Source organism: Macrobrachium nipponense, chromosome 18 (genome assembly GCF_015104395.2).
Source record: "Macrobrachium nipponense isolate FS-2020 chromosome 18, ASM1510439v2, whole genome shotgun sequence".
In the NCBI taxonomy this organism is placed as follows: Eukaryota; Metazoa; Arthropoda; class Malacostraca; order Decapoda; family Palaemonidae; genus Macrobrachium; species Macrobrachium nipponense.
In genome coordinates, this window is record NC_087211.1 from 64,842,926 (window position 1) to 64,861,810 (window position 18,885).

General features: G+C 38.8%; 1 protein-coding gene across 1 annotated transcript; it reads right to left on the minus strand.

Moving 5' to 3' along the window:
* Positions 1-2,762: 2,762 nt before the first annotated feature.
* On the minus strand, positions 2,763-15,359 carry LOC135196621 (CCR4-NOT transcription complex subunit 7-like). Its single transcript, XM_064223461.1, has 5 exons — positions 15,334-15,359; positions 12,932-13,093; positions 12,421-12,535; positions 7,358-7,498; positions 2,763-4,449 (listed from the first exon to the last, which is right to left on the minus strand). Exons 1-5 carry the CDS (start codon positions 15,357-15,359, stop codon positions 4,309-4,311), a joined length of 585 nt encoding a protein of 194 aa, XP_064079531.1. The 3' UTR covers positions 2,763-4,308.
* Between the last annotated feature and the right edge of the window lie 3,526 nt (positions 15,360-18,885).

The window sequence follows — 18,885 nt, forward strand, 5'->3', positions numbered from 1 at the left end:
AAAATCATCATTTCCTAGTGTGGAGCTGAATGACACTTCCATAATGTGTTAATGACATGCAAGGTCCTCTATTACTCTTCCATCTGTAATTTACAAATGGTAAACTGACAATTCATAATCATATCACAAAACATTTCCTAGAACCTTTACATTATGAAGACATGGGTGATAAAAGTAAAAACGGCTGCATAACAAGCAACCAAAACACTATTCACAAACATGCAAGACTTCATTTTGTTGTACACTGGTAAACATAGCCCTGCTATATTTAGCAACAAAGCAATTCTGATATTGAAAACACTTGATTAGTCTTTCTGTTTCTGGAATCCTATTTAGTAGACACACTATTGTATAAAAACTTGTGTTGCAAAGCACTTTCATGTTTAAAGCAAAAACTCCATTAATTTAAAATGATACCTTATTAACAAAACATATCAGGAACTATTAGTATTGGGGAAAGATGAATAGAAAAATGAACCATTATCACAGAACTTCTTTTGTATGCTTCCAACTGTCAGACAACTGGTAAGTAATTATTCAGTGTAAGAACGTCTTACCATCATACTAAATGCACACTGTTTACAAAACACCTCAAGCCACAGCTTCCAACTTTAACATTACATGGTGATGCAGAAGAGGTTCTTGATTGCACTTCCAAAGGAAATGATAAAACGTTACTCACTCATTAACATGATATACTGTACTAGTAACAAGAATCAATTTTAGAAAGAAAAGATTACAAAGTCAGAATGTGATTTCCAAAAACCTAATATGAGATATGGGTATGTGTCTGTAAAGCTATTTCTTCTCATTGTGATTCTTTATCCTCTATGCTCTTTTAGTAAACCTCAAACTTGATTAACTCTGAATACTTGAAAAATCTAGAAAATCAAGAAACCTTCACATATCTTTTGAAACCCTGGACCACCAAAAAACCAAGTAGATTCTTCTTTATTTTTTTGTATAATTCTCAAACTGCAGTTATGCCTGACTGCTGTTGGATGTACGAAAAATACAGTACTAACAACTGCAGGAAATAAGATTGGTAGATTTTTTTAAAACACAACTAATGAACTATCAAAAAACTGAACTAGATAACTTCCACATTTTGCAGTGCACTATAAAGAATGTCGAAAATACTTTAAAAATCATTGCACAATACATAATATTACCAAAAAGCACCACATATGCTTCAAATGCTTTAACAATAAGCAGCTGTTGATTATCACCAATACAATCCTTTTCAGCAAATTTGCTCTGTCTTTATGAATTGGTGAACTGCAATCCAAGGACGTTGCTATTCAAGTATGAAGCATCCACCAAAAGCACATTGCTCCACAGTCAAAGTTAAGGCAGCTTGCAAACTTGTGAGTGTCCCATTTTTCATTATTCTTAAGATTAGTAGATTACCCTTTGACTGACAGGTCTTCCTTTCAATTCTTTTTCCCACATTTTCACATTAATAAAGAAGGTTCAATTGTCCTGCACGTAACATTTCAGCGACAATATTGAACTGCATTTGTACCACTCTTCACACCATGAAAACTACAATTTGCATTTCATATTTCATGACCCACACACCTAGACTATTGTTCTAGAGTTCTCATTTCTTTTCATCCATTACTTTTTGCATTTCATTGAAAAAGGCCCCTGACAGGCTTATTGACAGTTTATCAAAGAAAATATCAGTCCTTGCATAGGACCCAAAGACAGTTCAACACCATCACTTCAGAGGTTTCCCAAGCAAACGTAAGTTCTCCCGATGTGAGTGCTACCACAAACATGGTTCACCAGGTAATGCACTTTCATGCTCATGTTTTCAGAAGATGAGATATACGTCACCAGAGAGGTTCACTAAAGCCATTCATTGGGTTTGTCTTTTGCCAATCTATCTTCCACTTAGGCCAATCAAAGCAATTCTTTTACAAAAAATGTACCAGCATGGTTTTTACAATTTCTCAATTCCTTATTTGTATATTTTGTGCTACTCATTGATGACAATTTTTATCAACCCAAGCTAAGGCCTGCATATTTTATCACCAGAGATTCAAAAGTCATTAAACATCAGAAGAAAATTTAAGGGTTGTGCCAGTGCAAACTTTCTTAAACATTACAGAATCCCTTAGTCTAAACTGTAGCAATTTTTTGTACATATTCACCTTGTTTTTTAATGTAATATAACACCAGAACATGGATATTGCATATCAAGGAAATCTTAACGAAATCTAACACATACTTAAAAAAAATAAAGAAAAAAAGATGCTAATTTTCTAAAAGTACCTGAGTGGCTTCATGTGTTTGAAAATACTCTAATGAATTGGCTAAGCACTTTCAAGTTAAAAATCCCTTGAAATTAGATCCACTGGAGTTACAAAGTGTCATACATTCTTATTTTTCATTAAATTACTTTTTTTAAAGATTTGCACTGGCTGAATGAAAGGACTGTAAAAAATGCTTTTTTTCTAACACACTTGTAGTATGAAAAACCAAAACCATTTTAGTCTACCACTGTGACCTCAGTTTTGATATCTAAACTGGACGTTACATAACGGTAACGGACGACTGGAGACCCAGTATCAATCTCAAACTTGAAGCTGAATGCAAGTTACTGGTGTCACAAGTAACATGCCAAATATTTTTTCAAAAGATTTCAATTACAGTTTAAGAAAAGACAAAAAAGTTCATTGACTTACCAGCAGCAACAAGTTTGATTTATGATTTGAAGAAATTAAAGTTGAAAAAAAAAAACAGAATTACCTGCACTCAACATAAAATAAGTAGCTTTTCTGTTGTTTAGTAAGAGATGCTGACCTCTCTAAACAATGATATTACAAATCTTAGCTTTATACATGAGCGCACAAGGCCCAGGTCTTTGTAAGAAATCTTGGTGCAAGAATGGATGTTTTATGAACATACAGGGTCATCTCCCACATTTTCGACCTAAAACATGAAATGAAATGAAACAAATGGAATGAGATATGAAAACCCTCAGAAAATTTGAAAGTTTGAAAGCAGCGAAAACTGAGAGCTACACTGGAAATGGTACAATGAAAACATCTCCTATTAGCCGACGGTAAATTCACATCCAGCAATTTTACCATAATCTAAAACTCTGAATCATGACTTCATTTGAAAATTTCCTCGACAAGTATACAGAGCATTCCATGAGTACCCAAATTCTATCATTTTAAAAAGATCCCACACATTTTTAATTGACAGAAGCAATAGATAACATTCTGACAGAACATCAAAGAGATTCTTTTTCAACAAAATGAATGAATGTCCACATAACCAGACAAGCATTAAATTACACAAACAAAAAGAGAATGTTTAAGTGACAAAAAAAAAAAGTGAATGAAGGCTATACATTTAATATGAAAAATTCATTCACTTGACCTTATATGATACTGTACTGCAATTGTATTTACAAACAGGGATATATGGCCATTCTGTGAACTTCCTCTATGGATTAAAAATTTAACTTGCCAACAATCTTTACAATAATGGGATCTTTTTCCAATGCTAAGACATAATTATTTTACATAACAATGATATAATGATAGGAATAACTGCTAACCTAATATGAACTCATTAACACTTCACATTGAAAATACAAATGACTTGCTCTATATGACTTAAGGTATGACCTTATTCCTTTCACAGTTTTGCAACTGCAAAACTTGCACATCTGTATTACTATTTCTCTATAACACCTTGACTCAAAATAAATCAATGGATACACAGAAAAAAAAAAAAAAAAAACTGGCATGAAAACAAAGCCCAAGTGAGGATGGTTTGTGGTCCTTCGACTTTTTAAACCAACTCTTATTGATGCTCTGCTTCCACCTAGTGTTAAAACCTCAAAGTCCCCTGAAATAACACCTTCCTCCACAATCAGGTCAATTTTGTTTCAATTAGTAAAACTCACTGAAATCACATGGGCCCCACTGCAGCCATAACTTAGAAATGGTGCAATTTGGAGGACACATCTGCTGTTGTATGGTTTCACCCAAGAGTTGCAAGTTACAGAATATCACCACATATCACAGAGAGAGTTTTCATAGGGTTTTCAATCTTCACTTTAATCATAAAACTGTGTGGAAATAGAGAATGTTTAAAAAATAGGTGCAGCAATCACCTTTGCACAAGCTTGTAATTACAAACTATAAGGACATTAAAAAAATTATTAAATAGTCACTGATTCTTCAGCTAACTTCGTACTTATAGTTTAGGTAGGTGAAGCCATGTAATGAGTTTCACATTTCATTCAGTCTTAATGCATTTGAAGCGCTCTCAAGTCTCACTTCACTATGAATTAGAGGTTGAATCTGATGTGTGACCATTGTCATTATATGCTGATGCAGAATTACCATTAACTACGAAAGATGTTCCCAAGCCATAGAGATGACCACAGTATTTGGCATCGTCGATCTTATCTTCAAAAAACATCTGGAATTATTCAAGATATTAGAATTGTTGTTCTTTCACAAGCAATCAGTAACGTTAACCCTTAAACGCCTATTGGACGTATTTTACGTCGACATAGAAAAGTTTTTTTAAAAATTCGCAGAAAAATACTTATAGGCCTACCAAGCAAAAACTTTTGAATCACGCGCCTTGGGGGATGCTGGGAGCTCACGGATCAAGGCGTTGTTTTGTTTACAATCGTTACGCAGGCACGCAAGCGTGAATTTCTTTCTTATCGCACTAAAAAGTATCAGTGACACATCTCAGAAATTATTTCGTCACTTTGACATAATTTTTGCACCATTTTTAATTAGCCGTTACATGGAGTATTATATATGAAAATGTGCACAATTTCATGTAGAATACAACAAAAAATACTCATGATTGTAGCTTTTATCAGTTTTGAAATATTTTCATATAAATAACAATAAGTGCAAAAATTGTAAGCTAAAACTCTTATATTCTAGTAATATTCAATCATTTACCTTCATTTTGCAACATGTTGGAAGTCTCTAGCACAATATTTCGATTTATGGTGAATTTATGAAAAAACTTTTTCCTTACGTCCGCGCGGTAACTCTTCCGAAAAAATCATACGTGCGATTGTCGTAATGTTTGCACCATTTTAAATTAGCCGTTACATAAAGTTTTATATATGGAAATGTGTGCAATTTCATGCACAATACAACTAAAAACAACCCATGGTTGTAGCTTTTATCAGTTTTGAAATATTTTTATATAAATAACGATAAGTGCAAAAATTTCAACCTTCGGTCAACTTTGACTACCGAAATGGTCGAAAAACGCAATTGTAACCTAAAACTCTTATATTCTAGTAATATTCAATCAATTACTTTCATTTTGCAACAAATTGGAAATCTCTAGCACAATATTTCGATTTATGGTGAATTTATGAAAAAAAAAAAACATTTTCCTTACGTCCGCGCGGTAACTCTTTCGAAAAAATCATACGTGCGATTGTCGCAATGTTTGCACCATTTTAAATTAGCCGTTACATAAAGTTTTAATATGAAAATGTGCGCAATATCATGTAGAATACAACAATAAATAATTCAAGGTTGTAGCTTATCTCATTTTCGAAATATTTGCATATAAATCACGATAAATAGAAAAAAAACCACATTCGGTCAACTTTGACTCTACCGAAATGGTCGAAAAACGCAATTGTAAGGTAAAACTCTTACAGTCTAGTAATATTCAGTCATTTATCTTCATTTTGAAACAAATTTGAAGTCTCTAGCATAATATTTAGATTTATGGTGAATTTAAAAAAAAAAGCTTTCCTTCCCTCCGCGTGCGGATTCTCCGCCGCAAATCTCCGAAATGCGTACGTCGCATTCTCATAATATATGCTCAGTTTCATATTAGGCGTTTCATAGAGTTTTATATAAGAAAATGTGTGCAATTTTATGTAGAATACAACAAAAAATAATTGAAGGTTTTAGCTTTTCTCATTTTCGAAATATTTGCATATAAAAAAAATATTTAAAAAATTAGACATTCGGTCAACTTTAACTTGTACGAAATGGTCGAAAACTGAAATTGTAAGCTAAAACTCTTACAGTATAGTAATATTCAATCATTTATCTTCATTTTGAAACATATTGGAAGTCTCTAGAACAATATTTAGATCTATGGTGAATTTTTGAAAAAAACATTGTTTTACGTCCGCACGTTACGAATTCATGCATCATTTTGTGATAATATTTTCTCTGTGTTGCTTTGATCGTTTTACAATGTGTTATATACCAAAATGATCGCAATTTAGTGTACAATACAACGAAGAAAAAAATTAATTCGTTAGCTTTAACCATTTTGCTCACAGCTCGATTTGAATACAATTATATATGAAATTTTGTTTTCGCGCTATCATATACGTATTGCATTATTTATATATGATAATGAAATTTTTTTCATTTCTGATGGTTGCATACTAAACTACAGGCAATGACAAAAAAAGGAGCCAAAAATGAACTCTTAATCTTGAAAACTAAGAGTGCTGTTATTTTTTTTTAAATATATTTTTTTCGCTTCAGCGCTCACTCCGAGACCCCCTTGGCATACGGGAGACAATTTTTATTATACCCCTTCGGCGTTTAAGGGTTAAGGAAACATATTTAAAAAACTTTGCAGTTACAGAAAATAATTCTTTTAGGACATAATTGTATGTAGTAAAAAACACAGCCTTTCTAGAGCTTTATTCACTCCATGCTCAGAGGTAAGAATTTACCAAGAATCTATTTACATTAGGGCGAGAAATACTTCTAAAGTGTGAGAATAAATTTAATTCCTTGGACCCCTAATTCAGTTCACGCACTGAGCTCAGGTTTGTATTTTTGCACCTTTTCCCGAGGGAACAAGGAGTGATAATTTAAAGTAAGCCAGTGATCAATGTCTAAAAGGAAATTTCGCTTTTACAAATGCTCATGTAATCATATAAAAAGCAAATGTTTGCCTTTTAATGGTTACCTACAATACTTAACGTGGGAGACAATGAAAAAAGCTCTCAAACTGGGATGAACCTATCTGACGGAACAGTACTGTACCTATGAGACACATTAACAACCCATATAAAGTTAACTTGTGTCAAGTGGATGAGTTGACCTACTTTGGCTAAGCCTCTAGGTACATAGCACTAGCTTGCTTACAAACAATCATCAGACAATGAAGAACATAATACTGCGCAAACCTCCTCTCCCTAACGAAACTGATTACTAAAAAAAAAATCTAACAATATCACTTATTGATTACTGATAAACATTGTAACATCCAGAATTTGTAAGTGAAGGGACTTCTATAATACTTCTCTATATGCAACAAAAAAATATTAAAAACAAAAAGGAAATAATTATTAAGGAATGAACCTTACTTCTTTCATCTTAAAGAACGCTGCTCCTGTTAAGAGGGAGTCTGAGCCGGCCTGATGTTGTGGCCCTACTCGTTCTAGCTCCAGTTGCTCTGCAACTTCCTGCAATCCTCCTTTCAAATTCTTGCAGGACTTCATCAGGTACTGATTTGAAAGCATAAGAAAAAATGGCAATAAACAAATAAAAACTATATTTCTATAAAGATATATACAAACCTGATTCTTTTCATTAAAATCATACATGATAACATCTGTGGTCTTTGCATATTCCAAAACACTACATTTTTCTGTCTAACAAATAGATCAGATCAGTAGCAAAAGGAACAAGCTACTGAATTGCCAGGTACCTATTAATCACATACCTCAATGGTCCTTCAAGAATGATGGGCTTATCTAAAGAACACCTTCATCACAACCACATCATACATTTATGCCTAATAACAAAGCTAGGAAGGGAAACCTAGCTGGAGAATGCACTAGATTGATAACAGAGGCCTGAAGGAACCAGGAATGCAACCAGTGACTGGTATAACACACGGACCAAGGCTCTGGTAACTCAAAGTGTAAAGCAAAGTGCTAGCTGACACCTGAGGTCTCACCTTAGGATGCCAATTGAAAGGAATGGAATGCAAAATTTAGGCCAAAAGCCAAGAGCTGGAACTTATAAGATCATACCGCACTGAAGGGGAAATTAAAAGTAAAAAGGTTTTGAAGGTATAACAGAAGGAAAATTTTGCAGTTGCACTATGAAACAACTGTTGGGAGAGGATGGATATTACAATTAAATAAACAGAATATGAATGAAAGGGGTTGCAGCTATGGGCCAAAAGGACACTGCAAAGAACTTTGAGTAATGCCTACCTTGCACTATGTGAGGTGCAATGACAGCACTACTGCCCTACAGGGAGGATGCCAAGGAATGATATGAGAGTAGAAGTTACAGAAATAGAGGTTGATGATCACTCCCCCTAAGTCGTCCTCTTTACATAAAACCTCATGTGTCACAACTACCAGTCCCAACTAATATAGTACATCTAATTATATATGTATTAAATCTCTTGAGTAAAATTTACTGGATAAGGATTGGTAATGCCAAGTAAGCAAAACAAAGCTTATAGTGCCTGGAAAGTAAGCAAATGAAAGTGGCCATCTAGCTGTGGGAAGGTGTGAGAATGAACTTTCTACTGTGTACCAAATGTAAAAGAAGATTCCACAAAAGGTATTCAGTATTATTAAATATACTATTATCATTATTATTCAGAAGAAGAACCCTATTCATATGGATCATGCCCATAGGGGCCACAGACTTGAAATTCAAGCTTCCACATAATATGGTGTTCTTTAGAAAAGAAGTAAGAGGTGGTAAAAGGAAATACAGAAAGAAGAGATCTCACTTATTAAAATAAAGTAAATTAATAAATAGTTAAGAATGTGAATAAGAAAATCTGAGATTTTTTATACCTGGAATACTAGTAAATTAATAAATAGTTTAGAATGTAAATAAGAAATTCTGAGATTTGTTATACCTGGAATACTAGTTATGAATGTAAATAAGAAATTCTGAGATCTGTTATACCTGGAATACTATAAGAGCAAATGAAGAAGACAGTTGCTGCAGCATGACTGAAATACAGATAGCAAGACTATTAATAAATAAAACTGTCCCATTAACAGAAAGGGCAATACAGACCAATGAAAGCTAGGTATTCTGACACAGAAGTCTTGTTTAACTACTTAAAATAATAGTATAAAAAGGGCAAAAACTTATGATAGGTACATAAGGCCAGTACTATAAAGCAAAAACATGGGCACTAACATGGAATGTTAAGAGATTGGAAAAGGTGTGACCATGGAATATCAAGATTCAAGGCAGGAATAACATAGACACCAACAAGGAAAAGGAATGAGGGTCAGGAAAGGCACACACATGGAATACCGAGTTTAATGGCACGATATTGACATCATATCATAAAAGGGATGTGGTATCAAGAGGCTCGAAAAGATGGCAAGACTGAGATGAATTGGAAGATGTAATGAAGAAAAGTTGGTTAGAATGACAATGAACAAGACAATTTTTCCTGTAAGAAACACTGCTCAACTTTGCTAAGATGTTAACAACGTAATAAACACAAGAACAGTAGGTAATTTGGCAGGTATGTGAAGGCTAAAGTAGAGCTTGTTGTTTCAGTACTGATCTTCTTTCTGTTAGACAAACATGGGGCATCTGGAGACATTCAACAACTATGAATATTGTGGGTATATATAAATGATGGTGTAGAGATGAAACAAAGGTTTTGTCCTTAAGAAAAACAAAAGCATATATACTTTAATATCTTTTAAGCTAATAAAGTGAACAAGATTAAATTCAAAGTGATACAACTCCCTTTTAAATACAAAAGCCTTAGTTTGCTTTTCTGTAATTCACCAAATTTTCATTTTCTGAAAGCTAAAATTTTGTATAAGTAACTTATCAAGTACATATACGTAATTACATAGCCATTAGTTCACTTACATGGCAGCTTGAATTCAAAATTTTGCAGGTAACACTTCAAATATCTGTGTAGGGGACCTGTTCCATCCACTAGCAAGAACATTAGTAATGACTAGCAGATAATCTCAATCTGTTCCTACCATGCTTGGGTAAACAGTGAGTTATGGCAGTAGCTTATTCATTATTTTCAGGTGATTTAACTGGATTTCAGTGGCGTCTTCATCCCCTGGAATGCATATTAGTAACCTTCATGAAATGTTGAAGAACGTTTTTCTTGTTTTCTGTTGTTATTAATTTGATTCATTAACAGAATTTTGCCTGAAAAGTAAATCCGTTAGCAGATCTTTGTTTTATATCTAGGCTACTTGCGAACTGCAGATAATAGTTCTGCCCTAAAAGTAATCCTCGTATGTTGCCATTCCTTTAGGCCTTTAGGCTGAAACTTTTGTATTATGTTTTGTTTACCGGGCCTAGACTACTTGCAAGCCGTCAGTCGTATAGTTTTGCCTAAGAATTTTCGAATGGTGTTTTCCAAGCACAGGCATTCCAAAGCTGCAGATAATAATTGCCTTAAAAGTCATTCTTAAATGTTTTGTCATTCTATCAGGCTAAAAGCTAGGCAAAACTTTTGCCTTTTTTGCCTAGGCTATTTGCAAGTTGGTTTCTGATATAGTTTTCCCCTAAAAGCAATTGCTGTATCTTGTGCCATTTCTTTAGGCCAAACATTAATATTGAATGGTGTTTACAGGGCAAGGCTACTTGCAAGCCATTGAGTTTTTATTTATATAGATTTTTGGCATCATGCCATGCACTGGGGCAACTAAGGGCATTCAGTGCCGAAACGGAAATTGACAGTAGTTTGTTTTTGAAAGTGTTACATGAGGAAAACCTCGCAGTTGCACTATGAAACAATTGTTAGGAGAAGGTGGACAGTACGATGGAAAAAAGAGAATATGAACGTAGGTACAGTAAAAGGAAAAAAGTAACTGCAGCTAGGGGCCGAAGGGACACTGCAAAGAACCTTAAGTAATGCCTACATTGCAACAAATGAGGTGCACTGATGGCACTACCCCCTACATGGTAGCCATTGATAAATAATTGCCTTAAAAGTAATTCTTGAATGTTTCATCATTTCTTTAGGCCAAAGATTTGATTTTATGTTTGTTTACTGAACCTAGTGTGTATACTTGCTAGGTATCAGTACACAATACGTATTAGTATCTTAACGCTAACACTTTCCTTTGCAGAGAACTGAAAAGTGTAAGGGCAGAAAGTAGTAAGGGACAAAGGCGTTGTCATCGGCCGAGAATTGGTCCCAGTATTTGCTTTGGCAATATCTGGCTTGACTGGCGCCAAGCGCTTCTGGTGCCAGCTACAGCCTGACACCAGATCATTCTCTGAATGTTCAAAGCCCTCTCCAACTCTGTGGGAGAATAGGGGGGTCTCTGTCCTTTTGGAGTTTTCAGAGGACCATCCTCTACATTTGGTGATATGGTAAGATCCGTTTCATCCCCTGACTATAATGCATTTCCCTCATGGACTTTTAACTTGGGACACACTCAGAATCTGGAGAGCAGTTTGTCTTCTTTTAAGTAACGTAAGGACGTCAGAGTAGCCTCTACCTCTTTAGCTTGCGTTCACTTCATGCCTCGTACATCTATTCTACCTTTGTACTATTGGTAATGTAATCGCTTTTTATTTCTCACTAATTTTAATGGAAGTTAATATAGTGTTGAATTTTCCAGTGCCTTGAGACCATTTTTGGTGACTCACATGGTATTGCAAAAGGAAACATACAAGTGTTTTAACTCACTGTCTCTTCACCTTGTAATAAGATGTTAAGTTTTTTGCCGAGCCAAGGGGTACAATGTACCTGAAGCACCTACCACTCTCAATGGATGGGTTGCGGTTTTATTTCAGTGTAGGTGACAATGTTGTCTGGTTGATTTTATCATGTTCTGCTGGCCATTGGAATACTTCCTTCACTGCAAAGTTTCCACTAAGTAGGAGGCAACCCATGGCTTTACCGCCACGCCACTACAAGTTAAGATGAGCACCAACCAGAGGCAGTATCCCAGTAGCTCTATTAACTTATAGGTAATGACAAGCAATGGTGTTCAATGCTAGCAGTTTTTCTATTTCAAATTCATTACATATCTTACAGTTTTGGAGTAGAATATGTCCATGTTTCCCACTTCTTAACAATGTGGGAATCAGCTATGTAATTACTTACTTGGTAAGTTACTTAAGTAAAAATATTTTTTTAATAAAATTAAGTTTTATATATACTTACCATGTAAATACACGATCAGAGAACACCCTCCTCCCTGCTGATGAACATAAGGCATGAAGAGATTGAGGTTATCTGCTAAAGGCATTATGACCTAAAATTCCTGCTAGCAGGCAGAACTGGTCACCTACACAGAAGTTTGAAGTGTTACCCACAAAATTTTGAATTCAAGCTGCCGTGTAAGTGAACTAATTGTTATGAAATTACTTGGTAAAAAGTATATAAAAAGCTTTATTATAAAAATGCCATATTTCTGTAATAAAACTGACAAAATTTGTTACTTACCTTTACATCATATATAGAAGGGAAGTAGAGTCTCAGCATCTCGAAGAAATCACTTTCTTCAGCCGGTAAGTTTTGGTTGGTTAATAATTTTAGCAGATATCCGAAATCATATCCACTGGGGGAGAAAGAGTGCATGCTAAATAAATTCATATCTCTATAAAATTGTTTATGCTAATTTAGTTATCAATGAAAAATAAAGTAAAAGAGATAAGAATGTTCAAAATGGAAGGAGGTCAACTTTGCAAAATTCAGCCTGTTTCTCATTGTAAAACACTTCAAGGGAGAAAAAGAAGGCTTTCCAGTAATGTGCACTAACAATCTGTCATATCTAATACACAAAACTGAGAAGAATGTTGACCAGCATTTTGAAAATAGTTAGAGGTTTGACCACTTCAAATATACATTACCATTTAGTGTTGTGACTAATTTCATGACAAATTAAGTATACAATAAATATGTATACACAGAAACCGAAGAACTAGTTACAAACCAAAATGCTTCTTGCACCTACCTGTGAAAAGACAACATTTTCACATTGTCGACTAGTACAATACCAGAAGTCATTAAAAGTTCGGCAAAGTCAACAGGTTCAATGCCATCTTCTTCATGTTTTTTAAACTGTAATCCCGAGTTTTGTAGCAAGTCTATGCTATCCTGAGCATACATATCCTCCCTAGGGAAAAAGATGCATGCAACACTTAGAAATTTTTTGTTCAAGAACAAAATAGCAATTTTCACAAGTTTATTCTGTAATCAGGACTAATAAACATTTGCAACTTTATCATGACTATCAAGTACTGTGGTACCTCGTTTCTCGAACGTTTCATATGTTGAACTTTCCGTTTTTCAAACAAAATTTTCGAGAAAATTTTGTATCGTTTTTCGAACAAATGCTCGTACTTCGAACCGACTGCTTATCTAGTTTATACTTGTATTCGACGGCCTACTGGGTCTTACAAGTTAAACTGTATTAATTCATTTTTCATTTAGAATATATAGTTTAATGTAACAATATTGACAAAATACATTCAAGTATAAAAACATTTAATATAAGATTTAGCTTTCAATATACAATTTAGCAAAAAAGATGTATAAAATCGTACGTAACCGCGGTGACATCACACCCAGCTGACTTGAGACTGAACGAGGTAGCGTTGATATGTTGAGGAGAGAAGAAGAGAGTTATAAAATATTACTGTATGTATGTAAAAGCATTAAAAATTCACATAAAAAGGGAATTTCTCAACCAATTTAACGTAATGATAAAGTATGAAAACAATCAAATGCAATAAAAAAAAAAATTAATTAAAAAAAAAAAAAAAAAAAAAAAGTAAGTCTTGATTGAGCCAGTGTTCAGTGTGCCGAGGTTGACGGTCTAGTTGAACAATATTAACAAAATAGTAAATGAAAGAACAAAGAACTTTTGGCTTTTTCACAATAAAATTTAGCACAAATGATTAACAAAATCATTCATCATGTGATACACAGCTAACTTGAGGTAGAGGGAGGTAGCGTTTATATTTTTGTTTTAGGAATAATGAATGAATGATTTTAAGTTATCGTGCGCTGTGGTATTGTTGAAGAGAGAAGACGCAGTAAATATCTTTACTATAATATGTACCGTAAAAGCAGTAACAAGTTCACATAAAAAATTATATTTCACAATAAATTTAACATAATGATAAACATGAAAACAAATGCAACATGGTAAAAATAAAACGCTTGCTCAAGTCAGTGTTCGGTGTGCTGAGAGAGAGAGAGAGAGAGAGAGAGAGAGAGAGAGAGAGAGAGAGAGAGAGAGAGAGAGTTCGGTGCGCTGAGAGAGAGAGAGAGAGAGAGAGAGAGAGAGAGAGAAGAAAATGCTCTGCTTCCATGGACTTATTAGCTGATCTGGGATGATTATTCGCCCATTTCCTTCACTTCCACTCGATCTGCCCAAATCACTTTTATATCTGTCACGGTAAAATACCGATCTAGTGATAATTGCTTCTTACGATATCTTTACTACTGTAAAAGTAACTCAGCTCTGTAATAAACAAACTGGCGCAGCTTTCAGCTTCGACATGTCTTCGATTGTTTGTTTAAGCGGCTTCCTTGTGAAAAGTTATTTTATTTCTCTTTCCTTTTCTTGCATTATTGACTTATTACTTATTTGTTTGTAAAATCCTCATGTTTGTTTTAAAAGTCTGCCATTTGCCAACAGTATTGTGGCATAATATGACAATTTGTCGAAAATTGCATTTTTCCTAACTATACAAACCTGAGGTCCTTTAACAATAGGAAAGGTAACTAGCGGCAGCTGGGACGGTCGTAAGCTTCGAACAAGGGGAGAACGGTAGTTAACTGCTTGTCCGATCGTGCGCGCGCCGCGCGCCCGGGCGTGTGAAGAATCACTTTTGCTTTAGGCCCATGCAAAAAGTTGCAGAGTGAGGGTGGTATGAGGTGGGACTATATGTAAAGGACCTCAGGTTTGTATAGTTAGGAAAAATGCAATTTTCGACAAATTGTCATTTGTTCCGATACGTAATACAAACCCTCGGTCCTTTAACAATAGGAAGACTCACTTCTTGGTGGGTGGAATCTGAGTCTTTTTGGTGAACAGACTGGTGTTCGTCCAACCTTGGAATGCCTCCCTGGTCGTAAGAGCAAGGGAGGGATCCAAACCTCTGTCCGATTGATCGGGGTGTGCACCGCAGGATCAATGGTCAGACCTCTGAGCCAAGTACTAAGAGAGAGGCAAGCGTATCTCTTCGTACCAGCATTGCAAGAACTTGTTCCTGTACAGGAGCCAACATAAAGTTATGGGTTTGTCTCAAGTAGGCATCCACTCCTTCCCCTTGTTGGAGGGAGTGGAGGATATTTGCTTCTATCCCTAACTAAAGGGATAGATTGGGGCTCGGTTGAGTAGCTTACCTGCATCGGATTCCCTTTACCAGCATGTCGGTGACGACCGTGACCCTCTGCCCACAGGTAGAGAGAGAGAAAGATGGAGAAGAGAAGCAGTCGCACTCTCATTCAACCATTCATTCCTACAGTCACACCAGGAATCGATGCTGTTCTGCCTGCTCGGGTGCTGGGTAAGCTTACACAACGTGTTGAGCAGCCACCACAGGTCCCAAGGAAAAAGAAAAATATCCAAGGACTTGTGGGCAATATCCCGAAGGTAGAAGGACGTGAAGGTAGTCTGGTTGGCCCAGACACCTGCCTTCAGGACCTGCGCCACGGAGAAGTTCTTGCGGAACGCACAAAGAGGGTCCAATACCTCTGACTTCGTGGGCTCTCAGTCGGAGCGTACGGATGTCGTCACTACCATCAGCCTCGTACGCTCTCCTGATCACCTCACGCAGCCAGAAAGAAAGCGTGTTCTTGGATACTTCTTTCTTGGTAACCCCAGTGCTAACGAAGAGGGCGTCGACACTCAGGCCTGAGGTGTCGAGTTTTCTTCAGATAGCGCCTTAGCGCCCTCACAGGACAAAGCAGCATCTCATCCGTATCGTTGTCGGTGAAATCCATTAGGGAGGGGAGGGGATTGTGAAAGACTCGAACCTGTCGTCAGGGATCGACGGATTCTGAGTCTTGGCTACGAAATTCGGGACGAAATCGAGCGTCACAGATCCCCAGCCCCTGGAATGTTTAACATTGAAGGACAGACCATGAAGTTCCCCTACTCTCTTCGCCGATGCCAGGGCCAGCAAGAAGAGGGTCTTGAGGGTCAGATCCCTGTCTGACGACTCTCGGAGTGGCTCGAATGGTCTTCGAGTCAAACTCCTAAGGACGAGAGTCACATCCCACTCAGGGGGCCTGAGCTCCCTGGGTGGCAAGACCTTTCGAAGCTCCTCATTAGCAAGGAGATCTCGAACGAGTTCGAGATGTCCAGTCCCTCAGTTTTAGGACGAGTGCCAGTGCAGCTCTATATCCTTTAACTGTGGGTACTGAGAGGAGCTTCTCTCGGCGAAGAAATACGAGGAAATCCGCTACCTGCTGAAGAGTGGCTCTGAGAGGAGATAGACCCCGTCTACGACACCAACCACAGAAGACGGCCCACTTCCCCTGGTACACAGCTGCAGAGGACTGTCTGACGTGTCCAGCCATCTCTGTTGCTGCGCTGCGAGAAAAGCCTCTCGTTCGCAAGAGATGGTGGATAACAGCCAGCCGTGAAGTTGTAGGGACTGGACTGCTCGGTGGTACCAGCTCTAATCGTGTGGCTGGGCTAGAAGGTTGTGCCAGTGGGGCATCTCTCTCGGTTCTTCTGCAAGAAGAGCCAGCAGGTCCGGATACCAAACGGCTTGAGGTCGTTTGGGAGCCACCAGGATCATCCTGAGATTGGGAGTGACCAGCGCTCGGCTGATCACTTTCCGAATCAGACAAAAGGGAGGGAAAGCGTAGACGAAGAGGTTGTCCCAGGGGTGTTGAAGAGCGTCCTCCTTGCAGCTGCCCATGGTCCGGCACGGCTGAGCAAAAAACTTGAAGTTTTTTGTTGTGCCGGGTGGCGAACAGGTCTATGACTGGACGCCCCCACAGGTTGAAGAGCCTTTCCGCCACTTCTGGGTGTAGGGACCACTCGGTCCCTATTACCTGATCCCGACGGCTGAGCTTGTCCGCTACTACATTCCTCTTGCCTGGAATGTAGCGTGCTGACAGCTCTATCGAGTGAGCCGTGGCCCACTCGTGCACCTGCACAGTCAACTGGTGTAGCGGGAGAGACACTAGGCCCCCCTCCCCCCCTGCTTGTTGACGTATGCCACTACTGTGGTGTTTGTCCGCTCAATCATCCCACCCCGGTGAGTGTCCCATCAAGCGGTCTGGAACTCTTGGAGAGCGTAAAACGCCGCCTTGAGTTCCAGGACATTGATGTGAAGGTGCTTGTCGTGATGGTCCCACACACCTGCAGCCAGCAACTCCTCCAGGTGTGCGCCCCATCCCTCGGGTCGATGCGTCTGAGAACAGCAGCATCTCCGGGGGGGGAGTGCGTAGGGGCACTCCTCTTAAGAGGTTCCTGTCGTCGAGCCACCAGGCTAGGTCCTGCCTCACCTTCTCCGTGATGGACACGGGGAAGTAAGGTGGATCCTTTACCTGTGAGCAACTCTCCCTTAGTCTCCACTGGAGAGACCGCAGGTGAAGACGTCCGTGAGGAACTAACTTCTCGAGTGACGACAGGTGGCCGATCACGACTTGCCATTGCTGAGCTGCCCTGTTCCTGCCGAGACAGGAACCGGCCGGCTGCCTCCCTGAATTTGCTGATCCTCAAGTCTGCGGGGCGGACTTGAGCTGCTACCGTATCGATCAGCATACCCAGGTACTTCATCTTCTGCTTGGGTTCGAGATCGGACTTCTCGTAGTTTATCACGATCCCTAGATCGCGACAAAACTTTAGAAGTCGATCCCTGTCCTGCAGCAACTGCGAGCGGGAGCTCGCCAGGACCAGCCAATCGTTGAGATACCTCAGAAGACGTATACCCGTGCGAATGGGCCCAAGCAGACACCAGCGTGAACACTCTCGTGAACACCTGTGGGGCGGTTGAGAGACCGAAGCAAAGTGCCCTGAATTGGTACACCGTCCCGTCGAAGATGAAGCGGAGGTACTTTCTGGAGGACTGATGGATGGGTATTTTGAAAATACCCATCCTTCAGGTCCACTGAAAGCATGAAGTGTTCTCCTGATGGAGTCCAGCAGGAACGTGCCGTCCCATCTTGAACCGAGTCTGGCGAACAAATCGGTTCAGGGGAGATGAGATCTATCACGGGCGCCAGCCCCCCACCCCGATGCCTTTCCACTAAGAAAAGGCGGCTGTAAAAGCCCGGTGACCGATCCACTACGACTTCTACAGCTCGTTTGGTCAGCCATGGTCTTGATCTCCTGCCGAAAGAGCGTCGTCCTTTGAGGATCCCAGAACATATGTCTGCAGATGGACCGGGTTGGAGGTGAGGGGTGGCCGAGATTCGAAGGGTAGTAGATATCCCTCCCGAAGGACGTCTACTATCCAGGTCTCGGCACCGTAGCGCTGCCAAGTTGCCCAATGGCTCGCCAGGCACCCCCCCACTTCCGGCAGCTGGTGAGGGGAACGCCCGTCCCTAGCGTTTCCCACCTCGCTTCGACTTCTTCCCAGCACCTCCTCGGGGAAAGGAGGGCTGGGAGGAGGGCTGGTTACGGCCTCCTTTACAGAAGTTGAAGCAGGAAGAGTCTTTCCTCGGGGCTTCGATGGAGCAGCCGTCTTAGCAGCCGAGGAAGCGCTAGCTAAACTCTTAGGCTTAGCCGCAGTTGTACGAGGTTGCCCAGAAACCTTCGTAACTGCCTGGTGAACCAGACGGTCACTGTCATCAGTTGCGCCGTCTTTCCACCGCAGCGTCCACCATCCTCTCCGGGAAGAGAGCGGAGGAACTCTTCATTGGTCCGTTACGGAGTCCATTTACCGCCTCACGCCCACCGGCCCCCTTGGCTACTCGTGTAAGGACAGCGTCCCTACG

Excerpts from the sequence above, each read along its gene's own strand:
- LOC135196621 (XM_064223461.1), bottom strand. The coding sequence starts at position 15,359 with ATGCTGGTAAAGGGAATCCGATGCAG. Across the intron at positions 7,499-12,420 it reads CTTCTATATATGATGTAAAG|TACCTGATGAAGTCCTGCAA; the intron begins GTAAGTAACAAA and ends CTTTCAAATCAG. Across the intron at positions 4,450-7,357 it reads CGTTCTTTAAGATGAAAGAA|ATGTTTTTTGAAGATAAGAT; the intron begins GTAAGGTTCATT and ends GAATAATTCCAG.